Below are 21201 nucleotides of genomic sequence, written 5' to 3'. Positions count from 1 at the left end.
GATCATCGCGCCCAACTTTCTGCTGATCCCGAACACTTGCATCTTGATATGCTGTCTGCTATAGTGCACGGCACACAATAATGCACGCTTCTCTAGCATGCAAAAGCAAAGAGCACGACATTTTAGAAAGACAATGAATGCACACATATAGCGTTCCAGAACACCAGAACAACAACACTCAATCTACGTGATAGATTACCATCACAAGGTATTATAAGCAACCAGCGTGTATTAAACGAACTCTGAAATATTTTTGATTATTTTTTGCAAACACATTGGGCTGGTAGATTGAGTCCCAAGTGTAATTTACAAACTGATTTAAGCTCGCTGCGTAAACTGTGTAATTTATTACAATGCCTTAAAGCTGCAAATCGCTGCAGATCCCTGCGGCTCAGCCAAATGCGTTTTCAACTGCCTCTTAGCAGTACGACATCCTCTAGTAGCACGACAACAAACCACGCTCCTGATCTGATTGGCTGGATTGGCTGTGGAATGCTCGGAAGATTGGCTGGTAGGATGGCGGTACCTGTCAGAGCAGATATTACCCATTCCACGATCTTCGTCTCTGTTGCCAGATGGCATGCGAGCTGCCGGGTACACTGTGTGATGGCTGCCGAGACTGCGCTTAAGCTGTCGGTGGGCTATCTTAGAGGCCATAACTGGGCGAAGATCAAACCATCGATTGTGCCCATCAAAGTGCTGTAATTACCAGGGATGCCAGCACGTCTAATGTGTTGAAGAGGCTAGGCAGGGCTGAGAAGGAGGGTATAGATATGATTGTCTGTAACGGCCTTCATACATGGCGTGCCGCTAAACTTGTGGTGCTAATGATTTGATGATTCTCTAGCCAAATTGAGGACAAACCTTCAAAGGACCGTTTCAGGGTCCCTTTAAAACAGTCGAAACGCACGATCGCTATTTTGGTTTGGTTGGTAGCACTTCGCTTATGCACATGTCCATGCCTTGTTTATTTTTGAAAAACTATGACACATGCTATTGCGAAGGGTGTAGATAGCTGTGGCTAAATCATGAGCTGAGAAATGCAGCATGGTGTTGCACAGGGAGCGCAGAAAGAGTGCGACTTCGATATAGCCTGTTATTATGATTGCAGTGGGAAATACAATGGAGATGTATTGCTGCGCAATGTCATGTGCAAAGTTTAAGAACTCCATCTCCTCTGCAATGAACGTTTTTCTTGAATGCCTATCTCAGATCGGACGCACATGCCACTAGAGAGCAGCTGTTCGGCTTTGCAAAGCGATGCGCCTCATGCAGCTGCCGTTGGCTTATTTATGAAGCGCGCAGAGCTTAACTATTGCATTCTCATCGATTTGTGGCAGCACAGTGTTCTCTGGTGAGGTTCACTGACCATTCAGCGTTAGATGACGAAAGAAAGAACCATATTTTTTCAATCCGAAATCTCCGCCAATGAGAGCGGCTAAGTTGTTCTCACTCACTCACTTACTCACTCAGCCTTTCCGTGGTCTATCCTTATAGAGACGCTAGCAGATGATTTTGCGATGGTGCCCAACAAACAGCATCATGAATGCCCCCTATTTCAAGGGGTTACAATATCTTTGCATAATATAAAACTGTTTTGCAGTTCCTATAAATTTACTTCACTGAGTGAGCTTTCATTATATCAGAGCAGAATCCAACAATACTATGTGGTAGTGCGCTACAAGCATGTATTCATTACAAGTATCAGTGTGAAGTTTTTATAATTTACTTTACTACATCCAATAATTCATATGTTCTTTTTTTCAACCTACCACTGTGGTAGTAACTAACAACTAAGCACATGACACTCACCCGTGGATCACACATTTGACTGCAGTGTGCATATATGGCTCGAGCACGGTCAATTTCGCCCAACTTGCGCTCAAGGTCAGCAAAGCGCACGCACATGAGTCGAGCCTGGGTGTCTGGCAGAAGCTCAATGGCACGTTCGTAGATTTCACGGGTGTGTGTCAATCCATATATTTCAGCTGCTTTCAAGATGTATATATTGAACATCTGAAAAAGCATTACATAGGCAAAAAAGAAAACAGTGTTGGGAAAAAAACATTAATAGAAATACTGTTTGTATCAAAGGTAACTCCATGGTTCATATAGCTTTTTAAAATTTCAATTCGATAGATTGAACATCTGCATGGCATTAAAAAAATTGCTCTTTAATAAAAATAGCTTTACGATAAAGAAAAGTGCAAGAAAGCATGCTTGACTGCTTGAGTGTCAAGCTGACCACTGAACCGTACTTCTGAACACAAACACCAAACAATATCAGTGGCACAGCAGCTTATTTAGATTTGGGCCTGGCATTACCAATAATGACTTACTTCAAACTGTTCCTCAGGCAGCACAGCTTTGCAGCCACGATCATAAATGGCCATTGCATGGCGTGCAAGACCATGCTCTTCCTCCAGCTTGGCATATAGAAGATACAAAGCTACAAGAAACAAACCAAGATTATGAAGCACTCCTTTGAGTCGTCAAAGAGTTTGAATGCTGCTATACTGGGTTCTTCCCTATCTATCCAGATATGATATGAGGCACAAACAAAGAAACAAAGACACTCACAGGATGACGCATGACCTGATTTATTTTAGGAGCTTGCTCAGCAAGCTTCCTATGCTCGTGCATTGTCTGGCGGCGGCAGTCTGCAAGTACACCAGTATTGCCAGTGTACATTGCTTTAGTCACTGCGTCCTCTCTGGTGATTCCAATAATGTTCACTAGATGGTGTGCCACCACCCAAAGCATCAGTTTTCGATGGCCCGGGCACTCGCCTCCTCTCGACTACATCCACTTTATTCTCGTTGCTTTGTAAGCACAGCAGCACATGACAAGTTCCTACGATGAGTGTCACGCATGGGTACTGATATCCTCCCAAGCCCCCTCACCTGCCTGCTCTCAACCCCACTGAAGAATGCCTGGATAGCTCCGCGCCTGCCATTTATGAGTGTTAGGCATTTTACTCACGGCAGCGGCCAGTATGGCATAAAGGGGCCAGTGGTTAACGTGCGATCAATGTGGCTAACACTGTGCAGTGCCGGCCACGAAACATGTTCGGCAATGCTGCCTTTGACGCACACATCATGTGCCAGCTCGTTAACAAGCCTTCCTACAGAAATGGTCTCGCCAAGAAACGCCCTATGCACCTCCGAGCAAGCTACTCTAACGTCTTTCACTTTGTGGATATGGCGGTGATTTTTTGTGCCTGAACACGTGTTTGAAATAAAGCAGTTAGTATGAGCATCATTCTGTGAGTGTACCTCTCATTGTCAATACCTTGCTGCATAGATAGTGGTGAAGTTGCACCAGCTAGCCTCCATCACAACCTCACTACATACCTATACAGGGTGTCCCAGCCATCATGCACGAAGATTTATAAAGAATGCTTGTGTTAGGTGAAAAAAACTAAGTTCTAGCACAGTGGAGAAGTCACCAGTAAGTTTTTGTTAACTACAAGTAATTAATTATAACATATCATTTAACCTGATAATTACTTTGCTAATTGTCAAAAAGTCAATAAAGCATTAGTAAGAACATCTAACTACAGTATTTTAAGCAACATGCTACTTGCATGGTAACATTTCCCGGCTGAAGACGAGAACCTGTGAGCTACAAAAGCTATATTAATACACTGCAACACACACGAATGTAGCAGCATGAAATAGGCACACCACCATTGATGCATCGTGTACATTGTTATCTTTTATTTGACTTGACACCCATCACAACAAAAATTAATTGACAAAGACAGTTTGTGGTGAAAAGAGTGATCTGGCTGCTTCATCAATAGGCCAGCCAGTCATGAGATATACACTAGAAGACAAGTATGACATAAAACTGATAGTCATGAATAGTAAGAAAGCTGTTTTTTTAATCTGCAGTTTAACATAGCAAAACCACCATGGTTATGAGGGATGCCATAGTAGAGGGCTCTGGAAATTTTGACCACTTGGTGTTCTTTAATGTGCACTAAGTACATGGGCCTCAAACATTTTTGCCTTCACCGAAAATGCAGCCGCTGCGACTCATAGTAATGAAACTGTTTTGAGCATAAATTCAGACAAAAGAATTTTCACAAGGTTGAGACACATGTTATTGATGCTTGCTTTATATAAATATGAAGGCATTAAAGCCCTGTATCTAGCACCATGAGACAGGAAAAGTAATTTTTCGTAATTTGTTAGGCTGAGGGTAGTGCGGCTTAATGAAACAGATGGGAACATTGTCTTATAGCATGTTTCATATTTCATGAACTTTTATTATAAGCCAGAAAAAATTGGGATGTAATTAATATGGTGTTGAAGATACCACCATTAGATGTCCTTTAAACATGCTGACAATTACTCAATCAAAAACTCTATAATTAGAACAGAAGGTGCCAAAGTTACAAGTAAAAATAACTAACCAAACACTAAAAGAATTAGTGGTGGCTACTCTTATGTACTGGAAGAAGCATGTAGTAAGCTCTCTTGAATGCCTCTTTCTTAAATCTCAGTGCACCTTACATTAACAAGCTATGATTAAATCGATGGTTGAACCATAATTCACATGGTTGGAGGAGGCATGATGAAAAATAAAACAAACCAAACACTGACAAAAAATTAAATGGCACTAAAACTTTAAAAGACTTCTCAGCTTCCACATGGAAGCCTTGTTCACACCTTTTAACGTTTTAAAACCCTTTAACTTTGGTCAGTGTTTATTGTGTTTTCACTTTCAATTCACAAGCTGCGAACAACAATCGATAAAAGAAAAGAAGTCAGTTTTGCCACAAGGGTGAAGCAATGAATGAGATAGCAACAAATTGGAATGTCACATGAAGAATGGCAAGCAGATCGAATCGTGCAGCGTGTTGCTCCCACACAGGACAAGACCGAACAACGTTCACAGCTGAACACTTAAATCTCTGCTCGAATAAAAATGACACACGAAACATATTCACAGGTTCAGATGACCACGAACTAACAAGTGTCACAGTTACTTAGCTGTGCCTGAAAAGCACGCTCTTTCTGCAAATGAAGACTGCGCAGCAAGTGAAGTGACATCTGTGCGCCCGGTAGCTAAAGATAATCGTTCTGGTGAAAGGCCAAGCCGTACAATTCACCCCCACCCTAAGATAAGCACACGCACTAGCATCTACCCCCTGCGAGCAAAGTATTCGTGGGAGTTGAGTGCATGAGCGCGCTCTTTGTGCCATCTCGTTGGAAATGCTGAAAACACGCTATTTCCCCCGAGATCGACACCACCAGTGGTAAATAAAAATAGCTTGCCGTTCAGAATGTTGAAGAACGTGTGCCTTTGTGGCTCAGTGGCTAACGCCACTCGCTGGGGAGTGAGACGTCGCACATCCATTTCGCGTACTGGAAAGTATTTTTCTGAATGATTTTTCTTTGTTGCTCTATATGTATATGTTGTTCGGTATATGTTGTTCTATATACCGTATTTATTCGAATCTAGGGTAATATATTTTTTTTCAAATTTGTTTGCATGAAACTCAAGGGTCGGCTTAGATTCGAGCATCTTGAAAAAAAGTGGTGCGCAACTAGCCCCACCTAGACGGTAAGTTGTTCTAGCCGCCGAGTCGTCGTCCAACTTTCACGCCAGGACTTTGGAGTGGACAAAAAAAAAATAAATAAGCGTTGCTAAAGGAGTTTCAGCATGGGACAACATCCCAGGAAATTTGATTGTACACTCTTATATAAGTGCGACAGTGATGAGTCCCCTGACACCACAGAGAAGATGATGAAGTAGTGGCAAAAGTGCACAAGCACGTGCACTGAAGCAAGAGTGGTTCACCGACTAATCTCCACAAGTGGGAGCTGGATGGCACATTGAGTGTGCGCCGTTAAAGCCACCAAAAGCCACTGTTGGTGTTCCGGAAGCCACCACCATGAAAACCCCGCTGCTAGCGTGAGGGCTTCTTAATGAACTACCAGCTTGTACGTAACGCAGTAAACATTACGAATCGACCGGAAATGTCATCGCAAAGACATTTTATACATAAGTACCTCAAAATTAAATAACTTTTTATGCATTCTGCAAAAAAATTTTGATAGTTGATCGCCTTTTTTTTTGCTAGGTGTGTTGAAGGTGTTCTACAGTGAAAGTTGTTATGGGATCACAACTCTAGTCTCGCCCAGCACCGTAGTTGCCCGCCACCACCGCCGGTGTCCGTAACCATTGTCGCATGAAATAAGAAAAAAAAAAAACTAGTACAAATGACACAGTGAGGCTCGAACCAGGGTCTGCTGGGTGCCAGCCCAGTATTCAACTACTGAGCCATTCCGGTGCTTGGGACTTGTTGGCAAACTTGCCTTAGGCAGGCTTGATGTCAGGAAAAAAATCACGTTAATACGACTTATAAAGCGTTTTAAAAGAGCAAAAGAACAACCAGTCATCGCACAATGCGAATAGCGTAACGAGTGGGTAGTCCAATGCTCCAACCCATTACAAAAGCTTGTAAGATCTTGTTCCCTCATTAACTGTGGAACATAACCATTTCAGCCATAACTCCTCATCATTGTCAGCCACTGCACGAACAATCGGCATAAAATTCCTTGCAAGTGTTTAGCGCATACCACGCTTCTCAGAAGAATGACGAAAAATAACATAGGGAATGCTGGTCTACTACCCAAAATTTTTATTATTAATGCCATAGTGGGTATCAAGCAAGTGTTCTTGCAGCAGTTACTCAATGAGTGTTTAGAAAATGGTCTGAAAGGCCACCCTTCTAGCTTTCGCTGTTACTGCTGCGCCTTCTGCGCAGGCCTGGCGTTTTTTTTTTTTTTTTACCACACAGTTTCCGGCACTCGAGGCCTCAAATATACAAGAAGTGGGTCAGTAACATAAAGAGGGACTATTGAACGCCGTCTCCAGGACTTTGCTGTGACCATTTCGCAGAGTCATGTTTCGACCACTCGGGTCCAAAAACTCATCTTCGAAACGATGCCGTCCAACGCTGTTTTCTTTTTCGGATCACTTACAAAAGGCGAACCTTTACACACCTGGCTACCATTGCACTTATTGCTCTTTTTTGGTGAAAAGAAAATGACAGGAGGATTGTTTGTGTGTTAGCTGACGGATGAGTAATTGTAAGGTTGAATGTTACAGCACTCCACCGTATTCGGACGGTGTCAGTACGGCGTCTGTCATTTTTCGTGCAGCGTTGGTCGACATCTAAAGTGGTGTCGAGTCGTAGGGTTTGTTGTATGCAGTAGTTGTAGATTACAGCACTCTGTCCTATCCGCATGGCGTTGGTACAGTGTCTGTCATTTTTCATGTAGAATTAGTGTGTAAATTAATGCTTATCGTTGTGCTTGTTGTATGGAGTAGTTGTAGATTACAGCACCACACTGTATTTAGACAGCATTGGTACAGCATGTGTCATTTTTCCTGTAAGGTTGAATGACCATGAGAAAGTTATATTATAAAATAAACGGAAAAAGTATGACTACGGTGACAACTACCACCAGAGAATAGTTGAATTACACGCTTAAAGCGCCCAAAAGACGCCAGGTTCCGAAACAGTGAAGAGACCTTTCGGTGGCTTCACAAGCGCCCACGTTGAAGAGCAGGAATGCCCCGTCCAGCCTTTTTAATAGAGGTATATCTCCCTGTACGTGCCCACGTACGTAGCACGTGCCAAAGAAAAGAACAGGCCATGTTGGACGATCAGATGGAGCCAGAAGCTCGAGAGAAGAAAACGTGTTGGCCTGACCGGATGTCAACATTCGGAGGTACATCGTCGGATGTCAATGCCCGAACGATTCGGTACATGCCACACCCCGCGGACGCAGCACCAGCGACGACCCGCCTGGCCCTTCTCGTCCGACAGCATCGACGCCACCACAGTTCTTTCGTCGGTCCCCAAACGCGCGATAGTGTCATTTGTCTGAACTGATTAGATTTTAAAGACGCTTTGCTACCTTATGTTTCTAGCAGTGCTTTGTGTTTCTGTTGTTAGTGCCTTCTTGTGTTGAAATGCATGTTTGTGTGCAGTGCATGTTCATCCTCTTCCTTGCTGCTATAACCAGCATCTCTCACACAACTAATAAAACCTGCTCCCCAAACCTTATTATATAACAGCGGCATATCCAATGCACTTGATGGCACTGAGGATTGCGCACTGTTTGAAGACAGCGACAAGGAAAGCAGCAACAACTAAAAGCAGCACGAGAAAGAACGACAAAGAAACACACACAACAGCACTAGCGGCTGTATGTTTCTTAAGCTATTTGCATCTTGAACCAACTGCTTTGTTTCATCTTCACGCTCAATAAATGTTTTATTTTTGTGAACGCTGTCTGCGCTGTTTTGTTCGGCCTACATTCGAAGTAAATTTTTTTTCTCAAGTTCAGACTTTTGGGGGTCGACTTAGAATCGGGGTCGGCCTATATTTGAGTAAATACTATATACATATATATACGAGGCATGACGGCTGCAGCAAACGGCGAAAGCAATAACCAGCCAAGAGTGTCCCTATAATTGCTATCGCAATAAAAACTGGTGGCTACTCCAAAGTAATAGAAATACTAGTATGTAATAGGCTTTCTTTAGATCATTTAATGCCTCTTTCTTTAATTCTCAGTGCACCATGTATACATTAACACAAACTATGAACGAGTCATACCTTAAAAAAAAATGGCCAGGCCTGTGCAAAACGCACAGCACAGTCACAGTGAAAGCTGAAAAAGCGGGCTCTCTAGAGCCTTTTCAACGCGCTTTTGGGTCAAATACTACAAGCACACTTGCATAGTACCCAGATGCCAAAGATAATATGAAGCATCCGCTATGCCATTATTTGTCATTCTTCAGAGAAGCGTGGTACCCACTACACTATTGTAAGGCATTTCGTGCATTTGTTGATGTGGTGGCTGACAACGATGAAAAATCATGCCTGAGGCTTTTGCAATAGATTGAAGCAATCAACGACCTTCTCGTTATGAAATTCGCATTGTGTGACGCCTGGTTGTTGCTTTACTGTTCTAAAACATCTTATTACACATGTTAACGCAATTCCTAACCCGACATGAAGCCTGCATAAGGTCAGTTTGCAACAGAGTTTCAAGCACTGGCGTAGCTCAGAACAGTGGGCTGCCACGGAGAGAACCCAAGTTCAAAGCCTGTTCCATCCTCGGTATTTTTTCGTAAGTAGGTATTTTTTTTTCTTATATCACATGACAGCAGTTATGGACAGCAGTGGCACTGGCGGGCAACTACGACATTCTTGTTGTGTTTTCATAACAGCTTTCACTGCAAAGAAATTGCTTGTTTGATTACGCCACCGACTTTCTAGCGATACAAAAGGTGCACTCACCTGATATGAGCTCTTAACAATGTCTCAAAGGTAACATTAATGAAATCATAAAGAAAATACATATTGCAACTATAATACATGACAGATGAACATCAGCAATGTAAGCAAAGAAAGCAGTAAGCACAATACATGAAAAAAAAAAAAAAAAAGAGTAGCAGCGTAAAAAAACATGTTTCCCTTCACCATTTTTAGAGTACCTGTACACAAGCTGTTGCTGTCACTGAACCAAACAGTTGAATAGGATAAAAAGCAGATTGCCGAAGAAATATGTACATACCCTTTGCAAATTTTGCTGGGCAACCTTCGAGGCACTGCTCAAAAAGATCCCGAGCCCGCTCTAGTTTGGTGCCACCCTGCATAAGAATAACAATATGTTAAAAACATTACCAGCCGCTTTATGATGATGATGAAAGCTTTTATATTGGTCCACAGAAGACACAGTGGAGACCCCACACCACCCGGCTAGTCCCCCGTAAGAACTGCCAAGCCGATTTTGGCAGCCTGCTGATGGGCCCTTTGGACGGCCAGGGTTTTATTCGCTTGAACACATGCTTAGTGATTTACACTTTAACAGGTACCAACGTACAGCCCCTGTCTATAAGATTTCTTTTTTCAGTACCATAATAATGACATTACAGCATAGATAAAATAAACTGACAGTAAAAAAGCCTAGTGTAAGCACCTTTTGAGACTGCTTCAGAAATAGGTGACAATAACATGAAAATACAATACTACAAAAATTATTTGTTGATTATTTATTATCATGACAATAATAATAATAATAATAATAATAATAATAATAATAATAATAATAATAATAATAATAATAATAATTTATTTAACATGCCCTGGAACAACCATAAGGCCCCAGTGCAGGTACACACAAAATAAAACATCAAAAATAAATAATACAATACATTCTACAGGAAAAAAAAATCTAACATAAAAATGTACAGACAAAAAGAAATCAGCTCAAAATGGCAAGAATAAAAGACAAGATGAGAACCATGGAATGGCAGTGAAAAATTATGGGGAGTATACACAACTATGTGGAAGGCTTTCTGAAAAACAGATAAGAGAAGAATCTGTACATTATAAAAAACTATCTGAATACAGTGCAAAGCTGAGATAAAAACAATGGCAGTGGACTGTGAAAAACATCAAGATCATGAAAGTTAACATTATATAAACTCTGTGTTCTATGAACGGTAGAGTGTTTATAGAAGTTGGCTGGTACATGAAATGGTCGATTCTCTCTGGTTAATTTAAACGAAATCCGAAAATTTACACATTTCAGAAACAAAGGGAAGGATATCATACAATGAACTAGTTTGTAAAAAAATAAGAGGTCACTGTTGATTTGATTTGATTGATTGATATGTGGGGTTTAACGTCCCAAAACCACTATATGATTATGAGAGACGCCGTAGTGGAGGGCTCCGGAAATTTAGACCACCTGGGGTTCTTTAACGTGCACCCAAATCTGAGCACACGGGCCTACAACATTTCCGCCTCCATCGGAAATGCAGCCGCCGCAGCCGGGATTCGAACCCGCGCCCTGTGGGTCAGCAGCCGAGTACCTTAGCCACTAGACCACCGCGGCGGGGCGTAAGAGGTAACTGTTATTTCGTCGGCAGTGAAGTGATGGCAATGATAATAATCTGGCAGTGTTAGAACGAGATCCAGACTAATTTCTAGCAAAAAGATGGTTGTAAATGTTTATGAATTTTTTTCGGACTTGATCAGTGGCATCACTGCTAGATTTAGCCATGCCATTCCAGTTCACAGAAGCCTATTCAAGTTAAGGAAGACGTATTGCGGTGTACAATTTCTAGAAAACTGTAGGAGAACTCAATTCTTGAGAGAATCTGCAAACACAACCGAGAGAACAAAGGCTCTGCATGGCAGTATGTTTAGTGTGAACAGAAAAATTGAGCATGCTATCGAAAAGAACACCAAGATCACTGAACTCATAAACCTTAGATAACGACACGATACTGACAGAGTATGAAAATGGCACAATGGATGTTTTGCGAGGTATACTCATGAACTTGGTCTTTGAAGTATGTAGGAAAAGGTCATTATTGTCACACTATTCAGACAAAGAACCCAAATCTGACAGCCGCTAGTCGACAGTCGTTCACTGAATGAATTTCCTTGAATATCTTGATGTCATCGACATACAAGAGAAGAAAAAAAATAACGAACTGTAAAAAAAATGTCGTTAACATAAATTAAAAACAGAAGTGGGCCTTATACCGACCCTTGAGGGACCCCACTAGTAACTTTGTAAGACGTTTCGCCATTCACGGCAATATAACATGATCTATTAAGCAGATAGCTGTGCAAGAGATTCACAACAGAGGAGTCAACATCAAAAGTTTGCAAGTTTAACTAAAAGCAGTGAGTGGCTGACTACGTCAAAAGCCTTGCTCAGATCACAGGAGACTACGTCAACCTGTCTTTTCTTAAAAATAGGCGGGGCGATTTGCGTCATGAAACTAGCAAAATTTGTGGTAGTTGAGCGGCTAGGGAGAAATCCGCGTTGATTAGGAATCAATGAATTTTTTACATTAACATACAATATGTTGTGAAGAGCCAGCTCAAAGATCTTCTATGTGGCACACAGTAGAGAAATCGGCCGATTATTAGAAGCATCAGTTTTGCAACCAGACTTAAATACTGAGAAAACACATGCAGTTTTTCATATGCTGGGAAATGTGGAAGAGTTCAGACAGTTATTAAATATTGTAGCCAGTAATGGGGCAAATATACTACCACAAGCCTTTAGTATGGCGAAAAGGATGTCATCTGGTCCGCACGATAAGGCCAGTTTTAAGCACCTAATGCATGAACAGATGAGCTTTTTATCCAGCAACAGACCACTAGATGTGATGATGGCCTTGTGCTGTTGTACCAACGGAGTCCTAGTGTGTGAGGCCATACAAACTGGTGAAGAATGGTTGGTGAAACAGTCAGCTACGGCATTCACTTCGACATCGTCCAAGTCCAGTAGTTGGGAGGACTCCTCATATTTGCTAGACCATTTCCGTACATACTTCCAAAACTCAGCCGAACTGTCAGAAGCGTTTTTTTCTAATAATGCAATATATGAACTGCGGTCCCGTTCGCATAGGTATTTATAGAGAGTTCAGAAAAAACTGAACTCCCCCTTCCCCTTGTTGAATGGAAAACATTTAGCCTTCTTGTGTGCACGATCTTTATGCTTCAGGGCATTATAGGTTCAGGAAAGAACCAGTGAGAATATTTTATTTATTCACGTATATCCTAAAGGCCCATTCGGGCATTAAATAGGGGGGTTTTAGTTATACAATAAATTTGCAAATCAGAACATTGTTATTATATAATGAAAATGGTAAACAAAGTAAAATACAATTCCATGGACAAAGATGCAAAAGGGGAAAAGAATTGGTGACATGAATGAAAACTCAATAAGAGGGACACGGCTATAGTGCGAAAAAGTATTAAAATATACAGCAAATTGCCATGAAAAAAAAAGGGTACATTTACAATGAAAGAAGAGTAAAAATAAATACATACATGCACATACAAACATGCATAAATAGGTAAGTTATAAGTACAAGAAAATATTCAATTCGTTTACAAAAGTGGCATGATCAATATTTGAAGCGATGCCCCCCAGACAGCGATGTTCCAGTGATGCATGGCTTGAAGGAATGTTGATTCATGATACATATTTGAGTTGCAAGGAAATGCTGTATTTTGAATTGGTGATCAATACGTTTTGGAATATTATGAGGTGTATTTATGTGGGCTACACGAAAGCAGAATTTACTATATTAAAATGTATAAAAATCAATCAATCAATAAGGTTTACTAAGACAAAAATAATGAATACAAAGTATAAAATGTACAGACCAGAATCCCTTAGTTCGTGACTGCAATGGAACCCTCGATTATGGTTATAATTGAATAAAACAATTAAAAGCAGGCCCCATAATTGAAAAACCAAATATGAAAAGCAAAAAAGCAAGAAACCAACAATAAAAACACTACACATAATAAGTAAACTTAAAAGCACCACAACACTGGAACAACTGAACAAAGAAGGAATGCCTAAACTAGAATAAAAAACAAAAAAACATGGAACTAAAACACATCATTAGTACAATATATAGCAATAAATCTTGTACACTTAAATAAAGGAAACTGATAAATTTACCAAATATTGCTTTAATAAATTTTTAAATGAAATCAAAGAAATTTTACATTTTAGTGATGAGGGCAAGGAGTTCCATAATGAGATGACACAGGAGTGTGAAGATGATTTACCATAGTTAATATGAACCTTATGAAGCAGGAAGTTGTTAGCCGTAAATCTGGTAATGTTAGTACTACAACAAAAGGTTCATATTTAATGAAATTGGCAGAAAGGTTGTGTTATTTGTTTATGCAGCAACATAATTAGATTAAATCTAAATGAGTTGCTATCAGTTAAGATGTAATAAATTACAATGGAGAAGGTGAGTGATGTTACTGACGCGAGTACAGTTAAAAAAAAAACGCAAAGGGCTCCATTTTGTAAATGTTGTAAGGATGAAGTTGAAATGTTGTAAGGATGATAAGTATTACACCATGAAGCGATACGATAAGTGATATGAGAATTTATGAAAGTGAAGTAAAGAGAAAAGAGGGCTTTATGAAAAAAATATGAGCAAGCTTTAAGTAATGCGCAAATGCCGAATGCTGCCATTTTTCTAACTTGAGCAATATTGGGGTCGAATTTAAGGTTAGAACCGAGTAGAACACCAAGAAATGACACGCTGTCACTGATATTAATAAAATGAGAGTCAAATGTGATCCCTAGTGATGAAGTTAACTTGTATTGAGGTTATCTAAAAACCATAAACTTAGATTTATTTAGATTAATAACTAGATGAAATGCGAAAACAGTGACAACAGTCTGCGTTTTTCAAGAGGGAGTAATGAAAGTGAGTGATTAATATCTGTAATGCTGCAGTTCCGAGAATAGTGCTTGGTGGTAAATCTTGCCACTTTATTTTGTATTGATTCTAGTTGATCGATGAGACATGATTGATGATGATGATGATGAATGGTTTTTAATGGTGCAAGGGCCATTTTATGGCCAGAGAAATGATTGATGTGGGTTCCAGATGATGGATGCATATTCAATCTTTGAATGGACAAGTGTAATGTACGATAGCATTTTAGTGGTAGAGCTTGCCAAGTACAGGTTTCTTCTAATAAATGACTTCTAATAAATGTGTTTTTCATGCCTTTCTAGTTATGATATCTATGTACTCATTCCATGATAGGTGAGATGATAAATTAATTCCGAGATACTTAAACAAGGATACTTTTTGAATGGGGACACCTTAAATTTTATATTGTCTCCATTCTATTTTATGTGCTTTTGTAAATGTCATGGCCTTAGTTATGGAAGTGTTAGTTTGCATTTGCCACTGGTGACAGCAAAGTACGAGTATATTAAGATCGGACTGTAATGATTCGTTAGCTTGGGTGTTTGTTTTTGTATTGCAGAATAAACTTACACATGCTACTTAACACAAGCTCCGTAAACTCAACTTGTTCAACATTTGGTTTGTCAGTAACCTGTGACAAATCAACGACTGACAAGTAATGATAAAAGCCCATGTAGTCACCTCTAACAACAACAACAACAATAACAACAACAACAATAATAATGATGATAATAATAATAGCTTTTAAGACTGCTATAACACAATGCACGCCAGTTTAGCCAGCCCGGTATGTGGATATAACTGGCAGTGATGATGCAAAGCCCAACAGCAAACCACTATTCATATAAATGTGTGTGTTTTTTGCTTTTGAAAGAACAATAAGAAGCCAGGTAAATGAAAACTGCCTTGAGTATTTTGTTAGTGTATGAAAAATACGGAGTTTTAAGGGAGAATGCAAGTCCATAAATGCAAGTCTTTTTTCAAATTATATATTTTTTGTTTTTATTTACTTTCACAAGTTTTGTTTCTCTGCTTTTATAACAAAAAAACTGAAGATTGTAATTAAACTAGAAGTAGGTTAAAACTGCTTTTAAAGAGCATAAGGTGGCTACTAAGAACTCGAAAAAGCTCATTGTCTAGACTCTCCTGAAAATTGTCACCTGGCTGTTTGTCATGGCATTTCACATGAGCAGTTCATCAAAGCCACAATCTCAAAATAACCATGATTCCCAAGCTGTCATAATGGAAGAAATCATTAAAAATATATTTTTGCTGCATAGATGAGCTTTCATTTATACGTTTGAAAGGAGATTTCCTCAAAATGCTATTTTCAGTGATCCCACCGAGGTCTTCTGATTTGGAGCACTTTGGAGCAGCAAAAGTGGAGGGCGGGAAGGACTTTGTTATGACCTATGGGTGTGATCAATGGCACTCGTGCTAATTCGGAAGGCCATTAAAGACGGCTGTTATACCCTTCTATCTTGTACCCTCAATGCAAACAGACTGTTGGTATCGCATTCATTGCTAAGAGCTCATAAGTGAAACAAAAAAATAGTCTCTTTTGAAAAGACGTTGCATAACTCAGATGAACGTTGGCTAAAGGGACAATGATCACTCCAATGGCCGAAGCGGTTTTTGCATTGTCAGTTACCTAAACGCAAAGCATATGCTATAGTAGCACAGAAAGTTCATCAGCATGTCTCGTTCGGCATGGAAATAGGAAATAGTGCACTTGCGAATGCGCTCTTCAAGCGACGCAGCTTCCGCCCCCTCCTCTTCTCTCACACACACACACACACACACACACAAAAAGAAAAGCGAAGCAATGATTGCGATGACATGATATTTCATTTTCTTAACCGTCAGCTATCGACCTTGGAAAGCAGGAGGCAGATGTGTAACAAGGCGTAGCCAGTTCACCGTGGGCCTTCCAAACCCAGAGACGCCAGCGATCTTAAAACTGAATTCCGGCTGTGCCAACCAGAAAGCATGCTTTTAATAGTGAGATGACTTTAACAAAAAAGCATGCGAAATTTTTGAATACGGACCCTAGCAATCTCGAGTCCGAAATGGCAGGGTGTTTTAAGAGCTTTTACCACAACAGCAATTACAAAAGCAGATGTGATGGTAGAAGGAATTACAAAAATGAACTTCTGAATGGATAAAGTATATTAAAAGAAAAGTGTTAACGCGTTTCCACCAGGCACATGTTCTGTGGACTAGAAGCACAGGAAATTAGACCGCGCGCGATGTCCAGAAGTAGACGTGACACACATTCTGGCAGCGTGTACGCGTGTAGTTGTTAGTGAAACTTGCTTTAATTACGTGCCACGCAACTCTTCAGACGAGCTATCAACAACACCCACCGATGAATCGCAGCCATAGTTTCACGATACACATTGGAATAGACGTCACGGGCCCCTGCGAAGAGTGCGTTTCACCGTTAAGCGAACTTGCACAACAGAAGTTGCGTCGGCACAAAACATTGTGGATTAGTACTAAGGACACAAGCGCGACCACTGTTAATTCAGTGAAATAATTTTAGGCACGCGATTGTGACTTTGGTGGCCCTGAGAACAAGATGCACATGTTTTGACGCACCGGTGTGGCTGTTGCCGGTGATAGACGCTCCCAAATCCAACTTTGGCGTAGTTTGGTGCAATTTCTGTTGATATTAACAGAATGACGCAGTAAATCTGATTTGGCGGACTTGACGCAGGAGTGGAATTACTGTATTTAGGACAAATTCTTAAGTTGGACATGACGTTATTGGTACTTTGGATGGTTAGATGTAAATAAAATTTAACCCACATACTTCTTAACATATGAAGAGTGAAAGTGTCTCCTTTACGAAATTGATGCCTCCCATACAATTATTACAAACCTAAAATAAGCAATTAGTATGAGCTGAGCAATCTAAGACTGAGCCATTAATGGCTCAAAACCATAAAAGTTTATTGGCAGAAAACGTTTGTCTAAGAAGAACTATATTTACACATTGTCATGCTACACTATGAAAACTATACAACTTACTATAAAACTGATTACGTAGCTGAAATAAGTATAAAAGCCTATAACTACAGGAAAAGATTTCACGGACCTAGGCAGCAGATTAAGGAAACGTTTTTTTTTCCCGAGAAGCACCTCTCCTTAATTGACACTAAAAATTTAACAATTCTCATTGTACAGTTATGCCAAGCAGCCCATTTTGTTGCCCATTTTTACAATGATTCCAAAACTCACATGCATTCTGAATGATACCATTACATAAAACACACATAGATAACAAGGTTCATGCTCATTTACATGACAAAAATTTAAGCATTTTCAAGGACTTTAAAAGAACACACATAGATAACAAGGCTCATGCTCATTTACATGACAAAAATTTAAGGGTTTTCAAGAACTTTAAAAGCTATGTGTGTGAAATTTCAAAGACCACATTGTCTGTTAGAAACCCAAGGGGAGGATAAAGACTTGAAATAACTAGAATTCATCCAAAAAGGATAACTTCGCTGGAGCAAACATTGAAATTGTGGCTCCGATAATATTCTCTTTGAAGACAACATTCAATCATAGTTTTTTAGAGTTACATTGATAATAATTTTCAGTATGACACAAGATGCTAACTTTTATTCAAATAGGCAAAACTAAGGACTAGTTAATATGCCACTCCTAGCTGTTTTTTTTTAAATTTTCAAATCAATGTCCCCTATCTCCTGCTGCTTGGTGTTGACAGTCTTCCTAAGGCTGTTTGACTTGATGATGCACGTCAGGTCACTAGTTGCTTCTGCCTCTCCTACATATGAGCCTGATATAGCGTTTAATTTCTTGACAGTGACTTCTAGCTTCATTTTCTTTTTTGTAAGCATTTCGACCTTCTTTTCAAAGCAACATTAATTTTTCGCATCCTCCTGCTACTGCATTTTGCAAGTTTTCAAATATGCACAGTGTTGTCCGCTGTGATGGGGTACTAGTCGTTAGGTTCTTGTCTGCAGACCCGATGGTCGCGGGTTCAATCTCAGCTGTGGTGGTCGCATTTCAATATAAGCGAAATCGTAGACGCCCATGTAGTGTGTGATGTCAGTGCATGTTAGAGAACACCAGATGGTCAAACTTTACGGAGCCTTCCACAACGGTACCTCTCATAATCATCTCTTGGTTTGGGACGTAAAATCTTAAATATTATTGTATATTAAAAAGCACAATGTTGGTTCCTCGCAGAAGCTACTGATGTTATTCCAATTCTTATTATGGTGGGCACATTACATATGCCACTTGCTACATTTACGACATCACAAATAATGAACATTGAAATGTGCGACGTTTATTAAAAATTAAAAAAAGAAAATTTAAGGATTTCAAAAATTTCTGCACTTTCAAGGCCTTGAAAAAAAACTTTTCAAGGGTTTTAAAAACCCACATAAACCCTGAAAAACTAATAAAGGTTTTAAATGAAACTGAAAATCAGGCAATGAATAAACTTTACAGTGAAGATGAACCAACATTCTCTTCTTTTCCTGGAAGTGCCTAGCAAGTGGCAAAAACTATAATATGTACGTGGAATTCCAGGGGTATAATAACCACCATTGTCACATTGTAGGTAATTCGCGCACAGCATGACTGTTTTTGTACAAACCTGCGAGCAAAATGAGCACTCTATTTTTTTATTTATTTAAGGAATACTGCAGACAGTTTTTCACCATCCTAGCAGGAGAGGGTTACATAAGGTTCCTAACACAGAGGTCGAAACTAGAAGAAGTCGGAGCGTGCACGCAGTCGGAAGGCAGTGAATTCCAGTCTTCAATGGTTCTTACAAAAAAGGAGTACTTGAATGTGTTATTTTTAGGAGCATATGGTCTTACAGTTTTTGAATGATTTAACCTTGCTGAGCGCTGAGGAGGTGGCAGAATGTACAATTCTTTATTTAAACCAGATTCATTGTTGTATAGTTTATAAAAGAAGACTAACCTTGCAATTCTTCGCCTACATTCCAGTGGTTCCAGCTCACATTTATTTAACATTTCAGAAACGGAGGAGAGGCGCCTAAAGTCTGAAAAAATGAACCGTGCGCTTAGCCGCTGAATCCTTTCCACTTTATCTATGTCTTTCTTTAAATATGGGTCCCACGCAAGGGATGCGTATTCTAGCACTGGTCGAACTAGGGTTTTATAGGCTGCAAGTTTAACTTTCCAATCACATGACCTCAGCTTCCTTCTTAAGAAGCATAGCTTCTTGTAGGCCTTGGTGCAAACGTTGTCGATGTGAGCGTCCCAGCTAAGTTTCGTACTAATGGTCAATCCCAAATATTTTACGGTATTAACAAATTCAATACTTTGGTTACGGACATGGTATTTATATTTAAGAGGTGTTTTCTTGTGTGTTACTGTAAGAGCGCAAGTTTTTGAGTAGTTAACAACCATCTGCCACCTCTCACACCAGTCAGCAATTTTGCACAAGTTGTCGTTAAGCAATGATTGATGCAAGGGGCTACTGACAGTTGTATAAATAACACAGTCGTCTGCAAACATTTTCAGTCACTCCCGCGTCAATATCATCGCAAATATCATTTACATAGATCAAGAACAAGAGTGCTCCCAGGACCGACCCCTGGGGCACTCCTCACAATACATCAAGGTTTTGTGATTGGCAGCCGTTAATTTCTACAAACTGTGTTCTGTTTTTCAGATACGCAGAAATCCAGTCCACGAGGCGGGGAGCAATCCCTACACGCTGCTAAAGAGTGCGGTACCCTATCAAAGGCTTTTGATAGGTCCAAAAATATTGCATCTATTTGTTTTCTGTCATTGATAGCATCAGCAAAGTCGTGTATGACTGATACGAGCTGGGTCGTCGTTGATAACTTTTTTCTAAACCCGTGCTGGAAGCTGCCTAATATGTTTTTTGATTCGATTGATTGATTTGTAGGGTTTAACGTCCCAAAACCACGATATGATTATGAGAGACGCCGTAGTGGAGGGCTCCGGAAATTTTGACCACCTGGGGTTCTTTAACGTGCACCCAAATCTGAGCACACGGGCCTACAACATTTCCGCCTCCATCGGAAATGCAGCCGCCGCAGCCGGGATTCAAACCCGCGCTCTGATGTTTTTTTTTTTTTTTTTTGATTCCAAGAACGAAGTTATCTGGCTGGAGAGGATGTGCTCAAGTAGTTTACAGCAACTACTGATTAATGATATTGGCCTGAAGTTCGAAGCGAGCAGTTTGCTTCTATCCTTGTGGACTGGGACAATTTTTCCACACAACCAATCAGAAGGTAGGCATCCGTCATCCAAAGATTTAATGAACAAAATATATAAGTAATGTGAAATATTGTCTGCATAACGCTTCAAAAAGGCATTAGGGATACCGTCAGAGCCAGAAGACTTCTTGGTATCAAGTTTTAGAAGAAGAAGGCAAATACCATTTACATTTAAATCTATATCCGGCATTACGTTAGGCGAGAGAGGAGATGGTTCCGGCGGATTATTAGTTAAACTCTGTTGACTGAACACACTGTGGAATGTTCTGTTTAGCTCATTAGCAATTGCGTAAGGATCAGTAACTGCGCAGCCGTCAACGCGAAGCTGTTCAACAGATTTTTTGTTTCCGGACAAGTATCCCCAAAACTTTTGCGGAGCGTTTTCCATGAAGTTAACAAGTGTCGTTCCAAAAAAATAATCTCGAGCGGTCCGTATTTTGTGCTTCAGTGTTACTGAGAGGGAAGATATGGCCTGGTTATCTTTACGCGCTGCTTTACGTTTTCTTGATATTGTTCTTTTCAATTGTATTATATCGCGTGTTATCCAGGGGTTGCACCGTTTCTTTTTCTGAAATTTCGGTACGAATTTATCAAAACACGATGCAGTAACGTTTTGAAACGTA

The 21201-nt window shown here is 40.1% G+C and overlaps 1 protein-coding gene across 1 annotated transcript in view; it reads right to left on the bottom strand.

Annotated features, from left to right (window-relative positions):
* The window catches only part of fand (Pre-mRNA-splicing factor SYF1 fand), a 106789-nt gene that overhangs the window by 14349 nt on the left and 71239 nt on the right, over window positions 1-21201 (bottom strand). The window contains exons 17-19 of the mRNA XM_075878532.1: window positions 9609-9684; window positions 2340-2449; window positions 1813-2016 (exon numbers count right to left, since the gene is read on the bottom strand). Coding sequence (XP_075734647.1) covers window positions 1813-2016; window positions 2340-2449; window positions 9609-9684 — 390 coding nt within the window. The remainder of the gene's footprint in view (window positions 1-1812; window positions 2017-2339; window positions 2450-9608; window positions 9685-21201) is intronic.

The sequence above is a fragment of the Rhipicephalus microplus genome, chromosome X (genome assembly GCF_043290135.1).
Source record: "Rhipicephalus microplus isolate Deutch F79 chromosome X, USDA_Rmic, whole genome shotgun sequence".
NCBI lineage: Eukaryota > Metazoa > Arthropoda > Arachnida > Ixodida > Ixodidae > Rhipicephalus > Rhipicephalus microplus.
This window is presented reverse-complemented; position numbering and strand designations above follow the sequence as displayed.